The sequence below is a fragment of the Electrophorus electricus genome, chromosome 13 (genome assembly GCF_041902795.1).
Source record: "Electrophorus electricus isolate QZ-2024a chromosome 13, ASM4190279v1, whole genome shotgun sequence".
NCBI lineage: Eukaryota > Metazoa > Chordata > Actinopteri > Gymnotiformes > Gymnotidae > Electrophorus > Electrophorus electricus.
The window spans coordinates 14237108-14257847 of NC_137509.1; the positions used below are offsets into that span (position 1 = coordinate 14237108).

A 20740-nucleotide genomic window follows, 5' to 3' on the forward strand; every position below is an offset into this window, starting at 1 on the left:
GATTTAAACACCTAATTTGTAGTCCTCATGAAAATAATTATGACAACAAAAAGTATTTAAAAAGCGCTAATTGTTTGAAAAAGAGTATTGACTGATGAAGGCCAAATAGTTGTCATTTTACTGAAGAATACATTGCTGACTGCCGCTTTTGAAATCTTAATAAAATCCGTTTATTAGCTGATGAAGGAGAGTTCTATGGCTAAGTTATTCACTCTTTGAAATTGTGCTGCATTTCAGTGCAGTAAGGTATGAAGTACATTGTGAAGAAAAACACTTTTCATGGTTCTGTGATTTTCTTTGTTCATTATGTTCTACATTCTTCTGGAAGGTGGCAGAAATATTGTTATTTTGTTTCACTAAATGCTGAGCTGCATGGAACAGTTTGGTGAAGTTGGTGTGTGGTAAATGTACTAAATTATGTCATATAACCAAATACCTTTAATAGATTGTATTTGAACTAAAGGTATGTGTTACCCCTGGCCCTGCTCGCTGGTGTTTATACTGGTACATAATTATTTATGTTACATTGAGAATGTAATAAATATCCACATAATCCTGTTTTTATGCATTAGGCAAGTTTAAAACCTAGTGGAATAGGTTAGCAGACTGCTCTGTTAATTTTTGCTGGTGAGATGTCTCTCTAAAAGAAGACCTAATTGTCAGGTTAAAAGATTAGGTCCATTGAGAAATGCCCTCTTAAAGAGGCATAACCAAGTAATGGAGTTGTTCCTTTAGTGCCTGCCCTGCTGTTATCTTTAATACAGGCTAAATACTTCAGTCTGTATTATCCTTTCCTGATTTGGTCTGTGCTCTCAGGGGTATGAAAAAATATTGCCATATTGGTCAAAGTTTCTTTCTATCTGTTTTCTTTCTATCTGTCTGAGGGATGGGGACACTGGGTGAAGGCTATTTTGAAACAACCAGATGACTTTTGTGCTTCACTGCGAGGCAGTTAGTCTGAATGAAGTGCACAAGTGCTGTCTATAAAATGATTGAATCTAAAGCAACTAAAAGCCCATGCAGATCTAACGCCATGACTACAGACAAAGCTGTATATGTGGCTTATGATCAATATGAGAAAAGCAACAACATCGTAACTGCTGTGTGAACCCTTTAAAAATGACATTCATGTCCAGGCGAGCTTCAGTTCTAACAACGTCTTGTTCAGATCTCAACGAGGCCTCTTTGATCTGGCATCTTAATACATTTGATTACCCTTGTGCCCGACAAAGCCATTAGATGTCCTTCAGCATGTCAGCACAGAAAGAGAGAGAGTTCAGAAAATGAGGTGAACGTGTTCAGTCCCAACAGAAATGAAGGGATGACAAAGAGCAGCTCGATACCCCAGAGAGATTTGAATGAGGGATCACGGAGAAGGAGAGAGAGAGAGAATGTGATTAACAGGTCACAGGTGGAAAGCTCCAGGAAAAATAAATGCACACTGGTAAAAGATTACCTTACAGACTCTCCATGCTAGCTGCAGTCCTATACATTTGAAATGACTGCAGTCCTATAGATCTGTTGTACACAATAGAACGGCAAAGGCACAATACTGTCAAGAAAAGCCAAGCAACATACTACATACAGAAAAGCATTAATGCTTGTGGTCAGTAGTGTCAGTATTATCCCAGAGATATTTCGTCTGAGGATTCTTTGAATTAAAAAAAAAAAAATCAGGCAAAGGAATTTCAGATACAGGATACGGTGCATTATAAGATACTTTTGGAAAAAATCACCTGGACAAATGATTATTTGCTGTTAATTCTTAATTACTTGCTGTTTAAAAATGGCAGTCACCATATTGAAGTCTAAATATGTCTTTCTGTGTGTCCCATTAAAAACTATACAACCCCATAACATTTATCTAAAAGTTTACAAGGTTTATTTTTGCATAACATGGAACCAGTTTTGGATCAGTACTGCTGTGCTGTCTCAGATTGTCTAAAATATCACACAGCTTCTCAATCATTTTGAGGACATTTGGTCCCTCATAAAGACAGAAATGCAAGAATAAAAACAGCCACATTCATTAAAAGTTACTTCATGAAATATATTTTTATACCTTCTAGACAGTTAATATTGATGACTGTTGGCATGTACAAACGATAAATATGAAAGGTATTTAAAAAAAACATAGCAAACCAAAGAATGTATACTAAGAAACATGCAAGAGACAGTTTAATGATGAAAGGTGGATTTTTGGCAAAGGCATTCTGCTTTGTCCTATTCATAAGTCTACCCTTGGCCTTTGTTATTAATGGGGGAAAAACTGTTTTGGGAGAAGTATACTAGAGCTACCCATTCCCTGTATGGGTGGAGGGAAGAGGGGGGCAATGAAAGGGTCCCAAACCACTTCCATACATGAACTTATGAGAACCATACGGCATACTCTGAGAAAAGGGAGACTGTTACACCTCCCCCGGTTTTCCAACACACACACACACACACACACACACACACACACACACACACACACAAAATCCCTCCCCCATCCCTGCCTCCTCTGAAAACATACAATTCCTCTTTTTTTTTTTTTGCAACTCTTCCTATTACTCATGCCCCCTCCCCCGAACTCTCCTCCTCCTCTCTGGAAAGTCAGGGGACAGACTGCAAGTACTCAAACCAGGTTCAAACGTCTGTCAGACAGGGGAGAGTCAGGAGAGTCGAGAGAGAAAGTATACACACAAAACTTGGACAAAGTAGGAGTCAGTAAATGTGGAATAGCTTTGGATTTTGTTAACCATTCAAAGAAAGCAACAGTAAAAACACTGGGTAAAAGAGACAGAGGGGGAGACAGGGAGAGATAGAGAGAGTTTTGAGAAGAATGGGCTCCCCTGTGCACTTTACAACTCTGTTGTCTGTAGTGCTGTATGTAACAAGTATACAGACTCAGGATTTGAAGGATCAGGATGTACTGTGCAATGAGAACAGCTGTTTAGTGCTCTACTCGCAGCGAAAACTCTTCCTGGATGCCTGGCGCAGCTGCAAAAGCCAGGGGGGCAATCTGGTCACCATCACGAGTCCACAGGAGGCTAGGATGGTAGAGACTCTCTTTTCTAAAATAGAACTGAGGGACAGCGACCGCATGCGGATATGGATTGGTTTGCAAAGGCTGCCCCGCAAGTGCTCAAAAGCCAGTCCGATGAGGGGCTTTACCTGGGTCACCGGAGAGCATGAAACCTCATACACCAACTGGCAGGATGAGGAGTCCCTGGCCATCTGCTCAACTCCACGCTGTGTGGCCGTGAGTTACAGTACTCATGCTCTGGAACTCCAGAACAACTTGAAATGGAAGGATGACCAATGCTCCATGCCTGTGGATGCCTACTTGTGCAGGTATGCTTTTCCTGGTATGTGCCAACCTATTATGAGTGAAGGAGCTGGGAATGCATTGTATAATACTCCGTTTCAACTTGTTACTGCCTTCTTGACCCAAATTCCTCCTGGATCATCGGCAACTGTGCCCTGTATTACTAAGGGTGACCAGACAGTGCAGTGTATGCAAATAAAGGCTGGGACTGTGAGTTGGAACAGAGAACCTCCTTACTGCTATGATGATCCCAAGACAAGCTGGTGTGATAAGGACAATGGTGGCTGCAACCATAACTGTATAGAGGATGGCGAGCATGCCTACTGTGAATGCAATGAAGGATTCCTCCTGGCTGAAGATCAGATAACCTGTTTTCCAATTGACCCATGCCAAGGAGCTCCCTGTGAATTTGAATGCCTGGCAGTGATGGAGAGTTACCGCTGTGCGTGCCCAGATAGCTACATGTTGGCACCAGATGAGCAGCACTGTGTGGATGTGGATGAGTGCCTGCAGAGCCCATGTGAATACATCTGCATAAACACTCCAGGCAGCTTCGAGTGTCACTGTCGGGATGGCTATCAGTCAGAGGAGGGCACTTGCGAGGACGTGGACGAGTGTGCGGAGTATCCATGTGAGCATGCTTGTGAGAACGTAATGGGTTCCTACATTTGCCATTGCCATCTTGGCTATGCTCCTCTGCCAGAGGACCCAAGTCAATGTCATGATATTGATGAATGTCAGATTGAAGGAACCTGTGAGCAGATGTGTCACAATTACATTGGGGGCTTTGAATGCTTTTGTGGACAGGGTTATGAGCTTCAACCTGACAATTCATGTAGACTCATTGATGAAGATGAACAACACTCTACAGTAACTGCTTCCTACCCATTGATCACACATCTTCCTCACCCTATTTGGGAACCTGATGGCACGGAGTACCCCTGGACTGAGGATTCTGACACTGACTGGAACAGCAAGTCTCCAGATGGGCTTTATAATCTGGATAGTGTTCCCACACACCTGCCATGGTTCACCACTGCTCACCAGAAAGAGGCTGAAAGCACCCATTCAATTGAAAGCTCTCCTGGGATCATTAGTGTGGAACGGGATGAGGTGGATCTGCCAGTGACTTCCATGGAAAACTTTTTACCTTCTACAGCAACTCCAGTGCCTGACTACTATGAGGATGAGAGTACCACAGAACCCACAGCACTGCCCACCACTACTGTGGGAGGTGGTGCTTGGAAATGGTCACGGACCAGTCCTACTTCAAAGGGGCTGAACAAAGTGCAAACCACTCAAAGCCCTCTCACAACTCTTGATGGAGTCTTCGACTATAAAATCAACAAATTGGGCCCAGAATCACAAACCCAGTTGATCTTGTTCACTGAGGGAAAAGAGGAACCCATTAAGGATAGTAGCAACTGGCTGCTGGTCGGGCTGCTGGTACCGCTCTGCATCTTCATTGTGGTGATGGCCGTGCTGGGTATTGTCTACTGCAGACGCTGTACTGCCAAGCCTCAGAACACGAAAGCCCCCGATTGCTATCACTGGATTGCTGGTGCCGGTGACAAAGCGGCAGCTGATATGGCAGGCGGTAGGGTGTAACCAATCTGAACAAAGGTAGGGAAACAAACCTGGACATAAAGCTTTCACAGCAAAAGGTGGGCCAAATGAACTAGCCGAAGAGCAATGCCGATCCAATCCTCACAGAAATGTATTATTTGTGGATATTTATATGGGATATGTAACATGGCAAGGGAGGTGACACTAAGAAACTGAAAAGCCTCTGCTGTTCCTTAATAGACAACCGAATCTGTTCTTCTTTTGCCAACCCTGATCACCCTGATCTCCTGAAATTGTTACTCATTCATTTCTTTCATAAATAGCTAATGGGAAAAGAGACTTTAAACCTTTTCACATATTTATTTTTGGTTTCAAAGAGCACTCCACCAGAATATTGTCATTTTAAAATACAGAAGAGATGCATCCTCAAGTCATTTGTTGTGAAAGAGTTTTTGCATTGGCCACAAAAATATTATTTGTTTCTACTCTCTGGGCCAGATGTGATGGATTACATTTATGCTGTAGATTAAGTGAGATGGGGACCTAGTGCAGTACTGTAAAGTTTCAGAGGCAATTTAATGCATATTTTCCATAGAAAGAACAAAGTTTATCATGACACAGAATTTTCCCATTGAGTTTTAATCAATAATCAAGTATTAGTGAGTGGTAACATTGTCTGTACTTTGGCTTCATTGGGTTTATTAAAAACAAACTATCACAGCATCTCCAGGGAATAAACTTATGTCAAGAATCTTATGGTAAATTGTAAATTTTGCTATACTTATTGTAAAATATATTTGCAAGAATGTAATTGTGGCAGAATCCTAATGAGCAATTCATTTTGAATCTCTTCTCTCTCTCAACTCAGTTGTGTTTTTAGACATGCAACTTATGCTACACAAACAAGCAAAAACTGTCTAAGCACACTGACTGTGACTCTTTTGTGGCCAGAATCACATGGCTCATACAATTCTGTGGCAAAGCCAAATATTACTGAAAGTTGTTGAAAAATCTGTAAATGTTGAAGATTTGCTTATGAACAGTCCTTGTTGAACCAAACTTTCCATTTTATTACCTTTTGCAGTTTCTGCCCATTAAAATGTGATTCCACTGTGATCAAGATCTCATGGTGACTTATCAACTACCCTTTCTTCAACTTTTATCATGTTTCATGAAATCTGAATAGGTCACTTTCATAGCAATATCTCTGTAGCTTGTCAGTACTTGAATGTTTCTAACATTATTATTACATCATATCACCCTCTCCAGGTAGCTCCAAATCAGATTTGGGGCTTTTCTAATATCTGCAGTACTGCTAATCAGGGGATAACCTTTTCCCCATAAACCTGAGAAATATAAACAATAGAGTTAGCTCATTATGACTGCTAAGCAAATTCAAGTAAGTAAAACACTGCTTAGTATGACTATTATTTGACAGGCAGGAGGCCTACGATGTAAACTGCACTCAGAATCAACATGAATGAGCCTCTGTCTGTTATACAGAGAGACTGAAGCTAAATGAAAACATTGTGGAAATATAATAGGATATACAATAGGTTCAGTTTTCAATGTTACTTTAAAAATATGCTTAGCTTAATTTTTTTCTGGATAAAAAAGTAATTATTTTCTCACTCTCTCTGTTATAAATGAGGATGTTCTGTTTTATAAACAACTAACTCTTCTATTCAGGTTATTTAAGATAATGGTTTATTCAGGGTGTTTTAAATCACCAATTATAAAATAATTTTAAAAATATGACACTGCATTTATATTTCTTTCTTTTTGATTTTCTAAAAGAAAATTTTGTGTTGGAAATAAAATATTGTTGATTTATTACATAAATAAGAGCTTACTTTATTTCGGTTTATTACTGAGTATACGTGCTAACTTCCAGAATTGATGGAATTAACCTAAGATTACTGGGAAGAGGCAATAGAAATAACAAGTAGGAAACAGCCTTTAGCTTGGAAGAATCTGTAGCCCTGTTATATACACTACCTGGCCAAAAAAAGGTCACCACCTGGAGTTAACTAAGCAAATAGGTAAGAGCCTCCCATTAGATAATTATTGCATGGGTGATTATGTTTCAGCTGGCAACAAGTTATTTAACCCTAACTGATGCAGTGAGTAGCTTCTCATTTGTTAAACAACCATGTCGAAAGACACATCCTGTGGTCATGGAAAAGATGTTAATCTATTTCAGAAGGGTCAAATTATTGGCATGCATCAAGCAAAGAAAACATCTAAGGAGATTGCTGAAACTACTAAAATCGGGTTAAGAACTGTCCAATGCATTATTAAAAAGTGGACATTATCTTCGAGGAAGGAATGTGATCGGAAAAAAATCTTGAATGATCGTTATCGGCGATCACTTAAATGTGTGGTGAAATCAGAAAACAACAGTAGAACTCAGGAATATGTTTAATTGTGAAAGTAAGAGCATTTCCACATGCACAATGTGAAGGGAACTCAAGGGATTGGGACTAAACAGCTGTGTAGCCTTTAGAAAACCACTTGTCAGTGAAGCTAACCAGCAAAAACGGCTTCAATTTGCTAGGGAGCATAAAGATTGGACTCTGGAGCAATGGAAGAAGGTCATGTGGTCTGATGAGTCCAGATTTACCCTGTTCCAGAGTGATGGGCGCATCAGGGTAAGAAGAGAGGCGGCTGAAGTGATGCACCCATCATGCCTAGTACCTAAAATACAAGCCTGTGGGGGCAGTGCTATGATCTGGGGTTGCTGCAGTTGGTAAGGCCTAGGTTCAGCAATGTTATGTGCCAAAGGAATGAGCTCAGCTGACTACCTGAATATACTGAACGACCGGGTTATTCCATCAACGGCTTTTTTTTCCCCTGATGGCACAGGCATATTCCAAGATGACAAGGCCAGGATTCATCAGGCCCGAATTGTGAAAGAGTGGTTCAAGGAGCATGAGACATCATTTTCACACATGGATTGGCCACCACAGAGTCCAGACCTGAACCCCACTGAGAATCTTTGGGATGTTCTGGAGAAGACTTTGCGCAGTTGTCCAAATCTCCCATCATCAATACAAGATCTTGGGGAAAAATTAATGCAACTCTGGACAGAAATAAGTGTTGTGACATTGCAGAAGCTTGTGGAAACGATGCTACAGCGAATGCGTGCTGTAATCAAGCTAAATGCGGTCCAACGAAAAATAAGAGTGTGTGACCTTTTTTTTTTTGGCCAGGCAGTGTATCACTTTAAAAATGAGGAATTCCCTACAGTAGGTAGCCTTGGTTGTGTGAGTGCTGGCTCATGCCTGGTATTTTACATTTTATGCAACTGGAGTGAACTGCAAAATCACAAATGTCACAGTTCCTTCATACAGCAGTCCACCTTAGTGTTTGCTGCCACTTATGACAACACTCTGAAACACTGCTGAAACAGGCCTACAATCCTCAGATGATTAAACAATATTTTAAGCACTTGAATTAAGATCAAATTGTAAAAAGAGTTCATTACAGTGCTGTTACTAGGTCTTAGTAAAACATCTTCGCATACAGTTGATAGGATTTCTGAAATGGTGAACTAAAACAAGAAGTTAATTTTCTGAAAATATATCTTCTCTGTTCAAGACAGAGATGGATCGAGAGAAAATATAGAGGTATTAGCTGAAACAAAGCCCCCATGTGGCACTCTTATTGTGTCAGAACACAGGTGGATAGGCCCTGGGCCTAGACCTTCACCTCCTTGCAGGATCATGGGTAATTCCTCAACCCTCTTCAGTCACATGGTCTAAAGCACTGCAGAGATATACCTAGCAACATAAAAGCTGCATGTATTTTCATTGTGATAGTAGCACTATGCAAAATATCTAAGGTCTAATTTTAGTAGGACAGAGCTTTGGTCTTTGGTACTTATTCATAGCAATGTCATATTTTGTGGCAGTGCATGCAGTGACTACATCTGTGATCAGAAAGATTTTAAATATTCAGGAACTAAACTGCATCAGACATAGATGTCCTGCTGTTATTTTGTACATAAATTTTAAGAATAAATCATAAAAGGAGTAATATTAATGGTATTATCACATGTTTCTGAAATTATGTGAAAATGGACCAAACCACCTGGCGGCATTGTAAAAAATGTTTTTAAATGATGTATTGTAATAGCAAAGGGCATGATTGGTCATGAGTGGACACATCCACTATTTCTCCGAGGCTTTTAAAAAACAAAGTAAATCGTTTTTTCACTCAGTGTCTGCTGGGCATCCTCTGCTAAGTGATGCATTGCCCTCAGGTGCCCAGCTGTTCAAAGCAAACTATAAGGCTATTAAATCTCTCTATTTTGAGTGTTTGAATTCTTGTGGACCATTTCATACAGAGGTTCCTTCAGTGTTAGCCATTTTTATCTTCATTTATTAAGTATAGGCTAGTTGATGTGCACTACTGTAGCTGAAATGTTCTGACAGGAAGGCATTTTATTAAGATTTCTCTTACAAATAATGGTAAGTAGATGTTTGTAACGTAATAATAAACCACAGCATAGCCACTTTTGTTTTAACTACCTCACTTGTGCAAAAGCTTTGGCTGCTGGGTTATTGCCTGTGACAATATTTGGAAAGTCTTGCTTCACTGCTTCCTGACACAGTTTTACTTTGCTGATTCAATGCGATTAGGATACAGAGATGACTGAATGAGTAAATGAGTGTGCAGCTTCAAGCACAGCCTGACTTTTGTATTTCAGAAGTCAATTTGGAAGATAATAAGGATGATATGATATATGCCATAATCCTCCATCATACTTGATATTCACTTGACATTAATATACAACATATGCTTAGACTAGAGGTAACATCCAGTAATTATTCAGCACCTCTCTTACTACCGTGCAGTCTGATAGGAGTCATTAAAACAAGCCCTTGACTTTAGTCGGCCTTTCCATTTCCTGTGAGTCTCAGGGGACTAAGGTTGGTGGGAATTTAACGTGCTTGAGTGGAGTGAAAAGGCATTCCCTTCTCTGTCTCTTTCCTACCCATCATTAAACCCCCATTGCACTTAAAGCATTTTGTCTGAATTGAACTTCAATGTTATTAAAAGCAGTGTGACACTGGTACAGATTACAATAGGCATAGTTTGGAGTATTGGAATTGGTACTGACCTAGTCCTGGGTAGCCTCTCATGTTTCAAGCCTTCAAACATCTGGGATTCTTCATCCCTGAGGCATGTGTATTGTACAGACCAACCACGTAGCTATAGGATTTGTATATTTGTTCATTCAAGGCTACCATTTCTGCTCTAAGCAAAGCAGTTTCTGTACTGGTATTACCATCTACATAACCTGTTAGTGAGAAAATCTTAACAAATACAGTGTGTTCTCATATTAATGCCATTTAAAGAGTTTGATGTCTTAATTTGGAAAACTTGCATCCTAATTTGGTTTTCTAATCTTCTCCTTAGTGATTGCCAAAACACTGCTTACACAGTTGTACATCATAATCCAGTTCTAAAGCAATGGATCATTCAGGTAATGTTATATATATTTTTTGTATATGTCTTACAGGCTATTATTGCCTGTAAATACTGTCATCAAGACTGAAAGTACTATTGGAGCAAATAATTACACAAGCCCTGCAGAAAAGATATCTTTCCAGGACAAGAAACCATCATGTAATTGCAAGAAAAAAGGAGGTGCGGTCTCAATTTTCAAACCTCCAAACATAAAACATTCAGTTGTCTGTAGCACAGTTGAACTGTAGAATATCCTTATAGATTTCCAGTAGAGCCTCCCCTCTACTGATGTTGGGCTAAGTCAAGGCATCTTGCCCTCTTTTCTCACTTTCTTTGATCCAGCATTAATCTCATCCCCCTCATTTCTGTGTAGGTCACTGTGTGGACCGTAGTGGATTTTCTACCTTTTATTTACTCTTCAGCTGCCGCTCACTGCCCACCTGTGAGCTAGCCTGTGCTTTGTTTTGCAGTGCAGTTAACTCAATAGTGCTGTGTTGGAACACAGAGGAACACAGAGAGGAATAACTCTCTAAGATTTCTTTCATACAGCAAACAGGGGTTGCATCATCTGTGATACTGACACTGACTTGTTTGCTTTTACAAGCTGCTCTGTGCAGATAGGCAGGTTAGGGTACAGTTATTTTCCAGAGCAGTCTCTTCAATCTCTCATTCACTGTTTTACCTCAGGACTGGCCTGCCCATCAGTCTCTTTCAATGAGACGATGCAAAAAGGGTAATTGAAGGAGAATTTCATTCTATTATCATTATTAGTTGTATTTATCTACCACCTTTCTCAAACTGAAGGACACTTTACAAATATCACTTTTTTTTTTTACACACACACACACACACCTGATGAGAAGTGGCAGCCAATTTTGCGCACAGCGTACTCTCGATCAGAAACCACAGCCCCCTGGGGGACTGCACTGGGTGCAGCGGAAGGGGAGGAGACCAGGACATAGCACCAACCATCACCATTCTAAGCCCACAAGTTAACACATTTCTTTAACAAACATACATACTGTGAATTAAAACTCAACCTCATTATGTGAAATAGATATAATCTCTAATGCCGGGATTAGACTGCATGAATTCAGCCTGATTTTGACATGAATTTGTCTTGGCAAACATATATCCAGCACCAGGCCATCATATGAATGAATCATAATGTTCATCATTCCTGTAGTGTGACATAGTGTGACGTAATCGAAGAACAACAATGTGGCATCTGGGATGCCCCACGACACCACAATGAAAAGTGTCATATTTTTTTGGTATTTTCCTGCCTAGTTTAAGAACTATGATGTGATCCTTGACATTGACCAATAGGTTGATAGAGTGCTCTCTTGCACATGTATGTAACCATAGCAAAGTGAAAGAATGATGCTGCTGTAGCAACTGTCATGTGTAACACAACAGAGGAAAGTTCACTGAGTTGTAGCAACAATCTCAGCCCATACCGTTATCTTCGTGACACCCAGGGATGGGTCCAAAATCAGTTTTCCTTTGTTTTATTTATCTTTTCAGAACACAAAACTGCCAGCATAACACACAGTGCTTCTGTAGCTATGACTGACAATTTCTTGACAATGCCTCCATGATGAAGGATGTAAACAATGACTGGATGGTGTGTAGTGCTGCCAGTCTCTTGACCAAGACATGGAAAGTATTTATGGCACTATGATTGTCTTATCATAGTGACCATCATGAAAGACAAAATTACTATGTAGTAATAAGTATAAAATCTCCTCTTACTTATAAGGATAAAAAAAAATTCCTCTTATCTCTTACTTCAGATTAAAGCAGTATGAATTCCAGTTTTTGGTTCACATGCCAATTAATTTAAGGCCTGATTCACTGATTATCATGGTTTCTCTACATGTTGTCTGACCTTGTCTGTTACCGTAGCCACATGCTTTTGCTTTAGTTTTAGTTTTCTGCTCCTCCTCATCTCCACCTCTTCACCTGTGACTTGTTCTTTTTCTCTCCCCAGTTTTATCTGGTTCAGCTATCCCTTCTTCCCTTGTGATTATATACTCCCCTCTTCCCCATTGTCTTGGCATCTGTAGTGCTACTTAGTGTCCTACTTTGTTCTGCTCTGCTTTTCAGTTCTATAGTTCTTTTCGATATTAGAGTTTAGTTCTTATTTTGTTCTTTCTTTCCTTGAGCTCTTTGTTTGTTAGGAGCCTTGTTCTGTTCGTTTTGGATTGCTTTTTGCTTGTTTTCTTTTTTGCCCTGGAAATAGATAGAAATAAAGAACATTCACACATGTATCCTGCTTCCCCACAAATGTTGCCAGACACGACTATACACTGATATTGCTATCTTCCAGCAACCATCCTTTAACATGCTTGGCTGCAACCTTTTTTTGACTTCAGTCCCATTTTCAAGAAAGTGCTGGTTATGATTATTCAATATAAATTGAAAGATTGACAATTCCGGTCCAAAACATTACAATTCTTTTCTTTTGAAGAACTCTCTAGATGTCTTGGCAGTGTTTTGGGCATTTAGCTTGCTGCATAGTAAACACTATCATCTGAGTCTGGAGGCATTAAAAAACAAAACAAAACACATGGCATGCTTTTGTGTACTTCTAAAGCCACTGTAGTAACAGTATATTTTGTTACGAATAAAACCATACTCATTATATATCTTATGTATGATTTTATCTGACCATGTCTCATTTTTAGAACTTCACATGATCGTCTCCATATTTTTAGCCTAATATCTCTTTAGATTTTAAATAGTATTGATATCTTGTAACTCCAAGATATAATTAGTATATGATATAATATAGCAACAGCAGGAGTAAGAAACGTTGTAATAATAATGTTCACACTCTGAAGATTGTTTCAAGATTATCTTTGCCATTTTTGTAATGTTTGTAACCATAGGCAAATATAGTTTGGGGCTTAGTACAGGGAGACAGGGGGAAGCATAGCTGGTTGAACTTTTTGCAGCTATGTTTTGGATGTATTTCGGTGTGTGCGTGCATGCATGCATGCGCATGTGTGTGTGAATGTCTACATTCATGCCATCATGTATTGCAAGAGTTAAAAGCTGAAGCACATCTGATACAGTATTTCTGCTGCAGTATCCTTGGTATGATGTATGTGATTTATATTTGAGGGAGGTGGACTGATAACAAATGGATGGGCTGAACTGAGAGAAAAATGGCATGCTACTTCTGAAGTCCTCAATATCTCAGTGTCTGTGACAGTACCAGTGCTTGGCTGGTAAAAAAAACAAAACAGCAAAAAACCCCCCACTTGCTTTGGATAGAGCTTTGTTATTTTGCATCACTACAAAAACACTGGATGTTTTCCATGCACAGAAGGTAATGTTGCTCCCCATTTGAATGTTAACTTCATCCTTCATCCTAGCCATTTCAGTGTCTTTTAGTTTGATTCATTTTCTGCATTGTGAATGATTTGTGCAGTGGGGTATTTTGGGGGTCTTATAAAAATGCTTTAAATGCCTGCCGGCATCCTGCTGATGCAGTTCTCAGCTGGATTTTCAAATACTTCACAGCTCAAGTCAGCTTTGTGATAACTGTTTGCATACATACTATTATCCACAAGAAAGCCTTTAATGCTGATAAGAGTCTTACAGAGCAAAGTAGATGAAGCGGTGCATTATGTGTATGAATGCTTGTATTTAACAAGTACATTTAATAAAGTTTTGTCTTTATTTCCTTATATCATTCAAGTACATGTGCAGCTCTTCACACAGGTAAGACTTATGAAACAGGTAAAGTTCTCTTGGAAAGACTGATTTGTATACAGCCAACAATTGTTTTATTGATGGAACAAAAACCCTGATGAACAAGCTATTTTTACAATTTGATAGATATATGTACTTAATTACTTTGTTAAAAGTACTGAAAGCTATGACAAACTTAAAAAAACCACCAAAATATACCATATACTGGCTAGAAAGTATCAGATAGCAATATATGTAAAACTGTTACTGTGAAGCCAAATGCCTTTTAACGTTAACCTTTAAATGTTTAACTTTTAAAATGTTACTTCAGTAATACTTTGGTTGTGCTTTTCTTCAATATTTCTTTTTCTCAAATCTAGTATATTTAATTCCCATTAGAGAGCTCTGACAATAGAGAAACAGTTTTGGATGCAGTTGGAGACAGAAGGTCAGCAGATATGAAAACCAGATGTGGTTAGAGGAGCCAGGAACATCCAAACACCACCAGTTACCTTCACTCCCAACTCATGGAAAAGAGAAAGCAGATTAACCACGGCTGGAGAAAAGGCAACAGTTCTGTTTATGTCTCTACTCGACTCTCTTTGTCTGCAGCTCTGTGTGCATTTAATTTTTAACAGTGTGTTCCCTTTTTTCAGCATCAGCCTTTGTGTTTGTGTTGTGATTAGTGTTATTGGCCCGTCTCACTCCACTAGTCCAATTGTGAATCTTTTTGTCCACCTGCCTGCCTGCCTGCCTGCGTGCCTATCTTCCTCTATTCCTCTGATACAGTGGACTCCGCTGATAGAGCCCCAAAATGTAAAAATCGATGAGCCTGAAACGATACATATTTAACATTTAGCATTATTATGTTTCCTCTCATGCAGCTTGACTGTCTCCAAACAATGCTGTGTGCCATGGCCTTCTGCTGCCTGAAAGCAGAGATGAGGAATCCATTACACACATTTTCTGAGTGGGAGCCCACGGGATGGCCCTGGCACAACCTGCTTGCCCTGCCAATTGCAATTTCTCCGGAGATCTTCACTTTGTTGATTAACCAAGCACCACTGATCATATCATTACTTAATACATACATTAGATTCTTTACTGAATGCTTTTTCTAATGACCCAATTTTTTAAATTTATGATCTAGCCGATTAAACTGGTCTGAAATATTTCCTCTGTTTCTTTTGCGTGTGTGTGTGTGTGTGTGTGTGTGTGTGTGTGTGTTTCTGTCTAGACTGTTTTATACTGGCGTGGTTGAGGTGGATAAAGTGTATCTTATTTTGTAATGGATGGAATCCAGCACGAGTTCCGTCTCTGCTCCTTGGTTCTTTGTCTGAACTTCTGCCTCTCGATGGTGAAAACAGATGCTGCTTCTACATCCCGGGGAAGGTAATGAATAATGACGGAGACAGGTTGCTACACTTCAGGGTTTCTAAGCTCCTTCTTAAACTCCAAGGCTTCTTTTAAAATTTGTCCTTGGGCTGAGGCCCCTCCTACAACATCAAACAATGGTGTACAGTGGGGACCAATGAATTTCTAATGGATTCCAAGGCATGCAACAGACTAAAAACTATGTTGACTCACTTCAGTTAATGCAATTTGGCTCAAAGCCCTTGTATTTATATACACTTCGAGAAACGGACTTGCTTACTTAGAACATTCCGGAGGTAAACTCTCTCTCTTTTCACTGTCATTAAGGTAATACAAATAACATGGGAATATGTGAGTGAAAGAAAATAATGTAAGGGTCTGTGAAATACAATGTTTATAAAAAGGACATTGGTGGCTTATGTTTGATTCATGGTAAATGGTGATATGCACTTTTTTGATTTTCTTTAGGGGAAAACAATTATGCCTTTCCGATGCAATTTTGTTTGTCTTAGGAAACATATTCATCATCATATATGTATCTTGTGCAGTGATTTAGGTGGTGGGTGCTTATAGGATTTCTATAAGCAGGAAGGAGACTAAACACATTTGTTGCTGGGACTTTTTACCAAGAACTGTAGCCACAGTGAAAGCAGGCAATGAAAACAGGCATGTTTTGTGTTTGGTACCACTGCTGCTTCAGGTGGAGTGAAGTAAGTATGGGTGTGTGTGTGTGTGTGTGTGCATTTTCTAATAATTATTTCTGTACTCTTCTTTATGTGTCTCTTTAAGCTACTAGAGTTGTCTTAAACACAAATATTACACTGAGAAGGTATATGTTTGACAGACAGAGAAAGAGAGGGAGAGAAGATTAGTAATAAGTTTATATCTTCTTTTGCAGTAGAACATTAAGCATCTTAATAGATTTCTCCTGAAAGCAATTTGTTCTGTATCTACCCAAACTCGCACTAAACAAATTCCTCCCTGGGTTCATAAGGTCAAGATCTGACTGCACTCTGTTCCCTGAAGTACATGGACAGTGACACCATTTTTGTTGCTTTATCCCTGTTGCTTTGTCCCTAAACTAGATTTCAAGTGAAAAATGTGATTATAAGGTTAAAGAGCAGAATATCTGCTTTAGGCATAGTCTCCCTTTTCAAGAGATCATTAGTGATTTGTATAGTTGGCTGCTGGCTCTTTTGTTGTTGTTGGCTTTTTTGTTGTTGTTGTGTTGGGGAGTTGTACTGAATCATAAGTTCATGCAAAAGGAGGTTAAAAGGTCTGCTGTTGATTCTTGATGTAGTACAGGCATGTATGGCTGCCAACTGAACTTTCTTTTTTTCTCTACTTTTCTTTACTGATGTCATGACCACAGAAGGAATTCAATGTACAGAGGCATATTGGCTTTGACTCAGCCAAATGCTTTGAAAATCAGTGCAAGGCATTCTGCCTTGCTGTAGGATAACAAGCCAAAATGTACTGCTAAAGCAATGGATGTGATTTATTTTTTCAAATTTTCTGTTACTTAGGGACTCCCATGTATGCCCTTTGTGAAGTTCCAAAGAATTAACCAATGAATCAAAATAATCATGTAAGACATGTACTGTTTGTCGTATAAAGCCCAAGTCCATAAAGCTGAAATTCATAATATACTAACTTATGAAGCTTAACTGATTGTTCCAGTATGTACATTGTATACTTATCTGGCAATTAGTCATATTGCCAGCAACCTATTTCAAGCAAAATCCATGTGATGTAACAATTTGCTCAATCCAAGGTATGAGATCGTCAATGCCTGCTAACTCCAGTCCTGTAGCAACTCCTGCACAGCACAGTCATAGACAAATTGTATTTTTTAGAGTAGATTTAAAAGAGTAATTCAACATTTTGTGGATTTTGTTTGACAATGGATGTCATTACACCAACCAATCAGCACTCAGTAGCAGAAATGCAACCACCCTACTGCCCAAAACCTGTTTGCTGTAGAGAAAAGGAAATTTGATTTTCAAAAAATTAGTTTATCATAAAGCTAAGATAGTAGCTAAAGCTTCCAGTAACACTCGATAGCACATTTCTCAGTTTACTGTGATGTTGCAGTCAGGCTAACAGTAGCTTGTTTCCAAAGCTAAGGCTGCTTGTTTGTGTTGTTATATTTGGATGTATTGATACAAAATATCTTTGTGATATTTTAATCATAATTACTGTTAATTCTAGCCAAAATATTAGATAGGAAACACTACATACAAAGGCTAGGCAGATGTACATGCATCACTTGGCACTTTGAAAGGTTTCAGAAAGGTTTTGCATCACCATCAAATTTATATTCCTGTTGGCACAGCAAAAACAGCTATTAGTCACTGTTAAACCCAGATTGTGGCAAAATCATATATTGGCAGTGCAGTGACATATACAGGTGAATAGACAGGAAGCGACGTGTTGCCCCAGTTCTGCTCTCAACCTTGCAATGCCCCTGAATGCTTATATCGCATTTACTCACCCTTCTACATCATACAAATGCTTCACAGAGGAACCTGGGACGAGAAATGGACCAAAGCCAAATGGACAGTTTTACAAATATGACAGAAGTTATTTTTGTACAGGTTACCTAACGCTGCTTTAAAAGAAGAGATGGTACCTTATTTGAAGTTGGCAACAAGAAGTTTTATTACAAATATTTTGAATATAAATTATGTTTTGGACATTTTGATTTGATGTTTCTATGATTTGATGCAGTTCTATTTACAGTGGTAAAAGATTTAGTGCCATGCAAAAAAAACAAAAAACAACAAAAAAAACCCCCAAAACAAACAAACAAACAAAAACCCAACTCCTGTATCTCAGTGAACCCAAACATGTTTTCATAATTTCTCTATCACCTGTGGTTTTGTATGATGCAGTATACTTGCACATTATTATATATAATAGGGAAAAGCAGACTATTGCTGGACAGGAGGGATGTTCCTGAGAACAAATGTAGGTGAAAAGCATACACCTTTAATAATACAAGGGTAATAACAGATAATTTGGAAATATATGAAGTAATATATATTTATTGTAAAATTTAATTGCGCTATCATTTAAAGACCAAGCCTAATATTAAAATTCTAAAAAGAGATTCAAATTCAAATCAAATCAAGTATGATTAAGTTCACCTGTTCTAGATTGTGGGTCAAAAAAAGAAACTTTTGTTTCACAGTGTTATAAACTGAGACTTAATAAAGTAACTCCCTACTTGAGCAGTATTTTTTACTAAATACCTTTACTTAAATCAAATTTAAAGTTTAAATTGAAATAACTACTTTTACTTCTACCCAAGTAATTCTTATTTTAAGTAATAGTACTTTTACTTGTGTATAGTTTTTGGCTATTATGGCCACCTCTGGCTGGGAAAAGGGAACACACTGTTACACACTGTGTATTGTAGTAATACCATAATGATAAGAACCTGTAACACATCAGACACTGGAACAATATTGTTTAGAACAATAGTATTGTCCACATGTAATTGCTAATGGTTTTGCAGTTTTTTTTCTACTCAGGGTATAATGGAAGCACTCTATTCAGCTAAAGCCTCACTGACAGAATAAGCATGACACTTCAGGAAATATCATGTGGCTCCACTGGGTCAGTTGATGCTAATAGAGCAATTAGCATTTAGTAATGTTTTTATGACCATTTTTCTTCATAGACAAAGATAAGTAGGAAGTGAAAAGAAAAGAAAAAACAACCAGATTTAGTATTTGCTACAAACAACAATCCATTTTTTTGTAACAGAAACAAAGAAAATTAATCATGGAGAAAGTTGAAAAGCTCGCCCAAGATGTGACTTGTGGGAATAAAATCTGTATCAACTTCTACTACTGACATCTGATAAAAAGCCAACTAATAAATAAATAAAAACAGCTCCCTTAATAGCTATATAATAAAACACAATACTCAGAAAATATATTGCAATAGGGGAGTGAATATCTGAAAGTATTTTGCTATTCGTTGGCTGTGTCGTTCTTTTTTTTGGCTGTGTGGATCATGTCACCAGCCAACTATCCTGCCTTTCTGAATTTCCAGAGGTCTACTGTGAGTCCAGACAAACCATCTGGACTCACAGTTTCACCTGTTTCGTTTCAAGATATAAGTCTGTTTCATTGTAATAATTGGCATACAACAACAGCATGGTGAAATATTATATATATATATATATATATATATATATATATATATATATATATATATATATATATATATATATATATATATATATATATAAGTATATACACACACACACACACACACACTGCATGGCCAAAAAAAGGTCACACACTCTAATTTTCACACATTTGCTGTGGCATCATTTCCACAAGCTTCTGCAATGTCACACCATTTATTTCTGTCCAGAGTTGCATTAATTTTTCCCCAAGATCCTGTATTGATGATGGGAGATTTGGAACACTGTGCAAAGTCTTCTCCAGCACATCCCAAAGATTCTCAATTGGGTTCAGGTCTGGACTTTGTGGTGGCTAATCCATGTGTGAAAATGATGTCTCATGCTCCCTGAACCACTCTTTCACAATTTGAGCCCCATGAATCCTGGGCTTGTCATCTTGGAATATGCCTGTGCCATCAGGGAAGAAAAAAGCCATTGATGGAATAACCTGGTCATTTAGTATATTCAGGTAGTCAGCTGAGCTCATTCTTTGGACACATAACATTGTTGACCTAGACCTGACCAACTGCAGCAACCCCAGATCATAGCACTGCCCCCACAGGCTTGTATTTTAGGTACTAGGCATGATGGGTGCATCACTTCAGCCGCCTCTCTTCTTACCCTGTTGTGCCCATCACTCTGGAACAGGGTAAATCTGGACTCATCAGACTACATGACCTTCTTCCATTGCTCCAGAGTCCAATCTTTATGCTCCCTAGCAAATTGAAGCCATTTTTGCTGGTTAGCTTCACTGACAAGTGGTTTTCTAAAGGCTACACAGATGTTGTACCCAATCCCTTGAGTTCCCTTCGCATTGTGCGTGTGGAAATACTCTTACTTTCACAATTAAACATATCCCTGAGTTCTACTGTTGTTTTTCTGTGTTTTAATTTCTACACACGTTAAAGTGATTGCGGGTCATGATCATTCAAGATTTTTTTCCAATCACAATCCTTCCACGAAGATGATGTTTCCCCACTGTCCTTCCTCTTTTTAATAATGTATTTTTACAGTTCTTAACCCGATTTTAGTAGTTTCAGCAATCTCCTTAGATGTTTTCTTTGCTTGATGCATGCCAATAATTTGACCCTTCTGAAACAGATTAACATCTTTTC

General features: G+C 38.6%; 1 protein-coding gene and 1 long non-coding RNA gene across 2 annotated transcripts; both read left to right on the forward strand.

The window, feature by feature from the left end:
• Positions 1-2608: 2608 nt before the first annotated feature.
• cd248a (CD248 molecule, endosialin a) lies at positions 2609-5992 on the forward strand. The gene has a single exon (XM_027017267.2). The coding sequence runs from the start codon at positions 2825-2827 to the stop codon at positions 4916-4918; it is 2094 nt and encodes a 697-aa protein (XP_026873068.2). The 5' UTR covers positions 2609-2824; the 3' UTR covers positions 4919-5992.
• A 4306-nt stretch (positions 5993-10298) lies between these two features.
• On the forward strand, positions 10299-17540 carry LOC145643541 (uncharacterized). The gene is made up of 4 exons (XR_014115971.1): positions 10299-10367; positions 14061-14083; positions 14453-14620; positions 14938-17540. It is a non-coding gene; the product is annotated as an uncharacterized LOC145643541 (long non-coding RNA).
• The last annotated feature ends 3200 nt before the right edge of the window (positions 17541-20740 follow it).